Source organism: Cibotium barometz, chromosome 9, assembly GCF_041138505.1.
Source record: "Cibotium barometz isolate CiBa-2024 chromosome 9, ASM4113850v1, whole genome shotgun sequence".
In the NCBI taxonomy this organism is placed as follows: Eukaryota; Viridiplantae; Streptophyta; class Polypodiopsida; order Cyatheales; family Cibotiaceae; genus Cibotium; species Cibotium barometz.
In genome coordinates this window covers 53,279,135-53,283,156 of record NC_141054.1, presented here as the reverse complement: position 1 = coordinate 53,283,156, position 4,022 = coordinate 53,279,135, and the positions used below count along the sequence as shown (strand labels likewise).

The 4,022-nt window shown below is 41.4% G+C and overlaps 1 protein-coding gene across 2 annotated transcripts; it reads left to right on the top strand.

The window, feature by feature from the left end:
• The first annotated feature begins 704 nt into the window (after nt 1-704).
• LOC147635702 (uncharacterized) lies at nt 705-3,817 on the top strand. Of its 2 annotated transcripts, XM_086803100.1 has the most exons (8): nt 705-836; nt 1,171-1,604; nt 1,706-1,822; nt 2,260-2,438; nt 2,565-2,658; nt 2,853-2,930; nt 3,024-3,125; nt 3,386-3,817. In XM_086803100.1, exons 2-8 carry the CDS (start codon nt 1,227-1,229, stop codon nt 3,518-3,520), a joined length of 1,083 nt encoding a protein of 360 aa, XP_086659226.1. In that variant the 5' UTR covers nt 705-836; nt 1,171-1,226; the 3' UTR covers nt 3,521-3,817. The 2 variants fall into 2 exon arrangements, with proteins under 2 accessions (XP_086659226.1, XP_086659225.1); XM_086803099.1 differs by having other exon boundaries at nt 720-1,604.
• The last annotated feature ends 205 nt before the right edge of the window (nt 3,818-4,022 follow it).

Genomic DNA, 4,022 nt, shown 5'->3' with positions numbered 1-4,022 from the left:
ACTCTTGATCACATGCTAATCAGCATAGAAGTCAAGAGAAATGTCTCAAAGTAGGTGTTGGAAAGCTTGAGAAGACTTGGCATGTGCATGTGGGAGGGATAAGGAAGGTCTCAAAGTAGGTGTTGGAAAGCTTGAGAAGACTTGGCATGTGGGAGGGATAAGGAAGGACGCTTGGAATGCTTCCAAGCTTGTGGGTGTGTGGGTTTGCAGATAAAAACACGTGTATGTGTGTGTAGACGTAGCTCAAAATGAAGCTTTGAATTCTTCTTCGTGTTTTTTTTGAGAGGGGGCCGGCCAAGAGTGATGACGCCAAGTGGAAGCCATTTAGCAACGGTCAAAAGAAAATGACACGTCCTTTTTTTAAAACGCATTGTATCCAAATTTGGGTAGATAAATACATCACAAACTCTAGATAATATAATGTTTATTAGTATTATTAATTATCAAGAGAGAAATAAAAATAATATATTTATTTCTCTCTTGATAATTAATTAATTCCAGAAATTTTTTTGGGTACTTATTTTTGTTTTTTTGTCAATAAACTTGTAATTTCAATCCTATAGCGTGGAAAAATGGCAATGCTTTAATATCCTTTTTGAGAAATTAAGATTAACCAGATTTTTTTAAATGATCTCAACAAAAACAGATGATTCGTAGCCTGCACTTTGGTGGGTCGTTGACTGAACACCTTTTTTTTTCACCCTCCGCTTTTCTGGCACATCTTTTTACAGAGTTTTTAGTGTTTCGTGCTGTCTGGACTCTGCGTTGATGAACGTTAGGAACAAGTCACAACAACAGCAGAGGGAGCGCTTGGCTTGCACTAGTACACATTAACGGTTAGAATTCGGCTCTTCATATATCTCATTATTAAACCTCACAATTGCTGAGTATTGAACGCCGTCACACTGGCAAAAATTAGTGCATTCTCATAATGTATTCCTTAGCCTTCAGCCATCATTAAGTGTGCATTGTTCAAATGATCCCAATTGATTTAATCTCATCAGGATCGTTGCATCAATCTATTCCTCTACCCTTAAATCTTACAGATTAGCGTGGTTTTAACAGCTTCTGATGTATTTCTCTTTGATGGGTCATTAGATGCTTAATAATAGGTTAAGCAAGAAAGTGAAAAATTACACCCAAAAATGACTCTAACAGCACATATATCAGAGAGATGGGGACTGCAGAAGAGGAGATGGAGAGGGGCAAGCTCTTCAAGCAAGATCATGACAGTAAAGGTTGTGGATCTCTACAAATTCACAGTAATGGTGACCTTTGAGGAGGCCAAAACCCTTAAAGATGTCAAGGAAAGGGTGAACAACCAGGGCAAAATATGGTGGCTATGGGAGGCAAACAAAGGGCCTGGATGGTATTTAGAGCCTGGTATATCATGCTACTCTGAGATTAACCTTGTTAATTTGGCTGATTGCCTTGAGCTTAAGAAGCTGATTAGGAAAGGGGTGCCCCCTGAGCTGAGACCAAAGGTGTGGATGGCAGTCTCTGGGGCTGCTAAGAAGAGCTCCACAGTCCCCCATAGCTACTATACAGATCTCACCTCTGCTGTTGAGGGGAAAAGCACTGCTGCAACTCTGCAAATAGATCAAGTAAGTTGCCCCAAGCCCCTCCCAAATGGATCGACTGCATGCTAAAGCAAGACTCAAAACAGAGTGATTCACTTGTTTATGAACTTTTGTGTATTTTTTAGGACCTTGCTCGGACTTTCCCTTCACACCCTTGGCTGGACACTCCAGCAGGTCATGCAGCTCTGCGCCGTATGCTCGTAGCCTACTCCTTTCGGGATTCACGAGTTGGCTATTGTCAAGTGAGTTCATTCCCATTATAGGCACAGATGGCATTTCGATTCAAACCTACCTACCTACCTACATACATACACTGATACATGCACACATACATTACATACATATATACATTCCCTTCATAGCCTTGGCTGGACACTCCAACAGGCTCTGCGCAGCTATGGGCTGTGTGCTCGTTCATTCCCATTGCAGGCACATGGCATTTTGATTCAAACCTACCTACCTACATACTTGCAATGATACATACAAACATACATGCATATATACATATGTAATGCTGCGAATGGGATGCATGCTACCTCTTTGTCATTCGGGCAATGGGCTGCCGCACCCAAGACAGGGGAAGGTTGGTGCTCACGGCGGGGGATCATCATTAACCCTCCCGGCCATCAGTAGATGGGTGTCCAAGAAACACCCTAAGATCAGTGTGCTTTCATGGCAGGGCATGAATTATGTAGCAGCACTCTTGCTGTTGGTGATGAAAAATGAGGAGGCAGCCTTCTGGATGCTAGCAGTGCTGTTGGAGAACATCCTGGTAAAAGACTGCTATAGTGATGATCTCTCCGGCTGCCATGTTGAACAAAGGGTATTCAAGGATCTTCTGGAAAAACATTGTCCAAGGTCAGTTATTAGTTTCTTTTTTTCACTTGTTATTAGTTTTTTGGGGGGTCACAAAATGTACCCATTTCTTAGACATGAATTTGGATAAGATTTTGCTTCTCTCTCTCTTTTTTTGGGTGTCTATAGGCTGGCTGCACACCTAGACCATGTTGGTTTTGATGTCTCACTTGTCATTACCGAGTGGTTTCTCTGCCTTTTTGCCAAGAGTCTACCATCTGAGGTAATTTCTGTCTCTTGTAATACATGTTCACGGGCTCTTTCCTGAGTTGTTAGCTCAACAATCCTCCTCCCACCCCCTCCCCCAGAAAAACACACACACACACACACACACACACGGGGCAGACTTCTCTTGTGATACATAGGGCATATAGCATGTTGTTGCCTGAATTACTCTCTTTGTTCATATGCTTGCAGACGGTAATGCGTGTTTGGGACGTGCTTTTCAATGAAGGTGCAAGGGTTCTTTTCAGAACTGCCTTGGCCATCTTTAAGGTCAGGTCTATAACCAGTGAGACCTCTCTTGGGGGTTGTGCTTGGCTTTGCATTTTTTCAATTCTAAAGTGGTTTAAAGCTTGATGTGAGCAGATAAAAGAAGATGCTCTTTTGACCAAGCACAATATAGGTGAAATCATCAACACCTTCCATCAGACAACCCGTGGATTATATGACCCTGATAAGCTCTTAAAGGTACTGCCACTATCATCCTGGCTTGCATCATAATCCATATCATGACTTTGATTAGCAAATTCTGTTTTACATGTATGATTTGAAGTTGTTATCATCCTCCTCACATACATGATTAAGTTCATATTTATGCCTTTAATTTGCATATCAAAGCCTATTGTGTATGAGTACTTAGCAAATTAAAGCCTAACATGTATGATTAAGTCCATGTTGTGTCTTTGATTAGCAAATTCAAGCTGATCATCTTTTTTTCATTTTTTCAGGCAGCATTTGAGAAACTGGGGGTCATGACGACACATTCCCTGGCGAATCATCGATTGAAGCATCAAGAAGATGTGATGGGAGAGTTAGAGCATAGGCTCCAAAGGTTGAACTCTTTAAGTCCCCAGAAAACATGACTGACATCTTCTCTATCATCACAATAATCTCAAAAAGTAACGATTGTGTGTACCTTTTTGCTTGAGAGTACGTTAACAAGCTAGCCCTTGGCTATGGTAATGGTGGGCTCATACTCTTTCTTGTTATAAACCATCCTCAAAGAGGAGATGAGATGTACAAAACACATATATATATATATAGAGAGAGAGAGAGAGTAATTGAAGAGCCTACCTTGTTTTTAAAGGGCAGGCACCTTGTAAATATGGTTAGCTTGTAACCAGACCAATTGTGTAAGGCTTGAGATTTTCCCTCGACTTGTGGGGTTGTTTGTGACTCAATATAGGCAGCTTTGTTTCAATCCCTCCTTTGTGAAGGGTGATCTTATACTGTATATATATGCAGGGGCCAAAGCTTGTTGTTACTACTCTACTAATGGCTAACCCTTTATTGTGTCACATATATACTGGTGTGGACTATGGGCAACAGCCGACCTCCTGCTGTTAGTAGCTTCTCACATCCTCT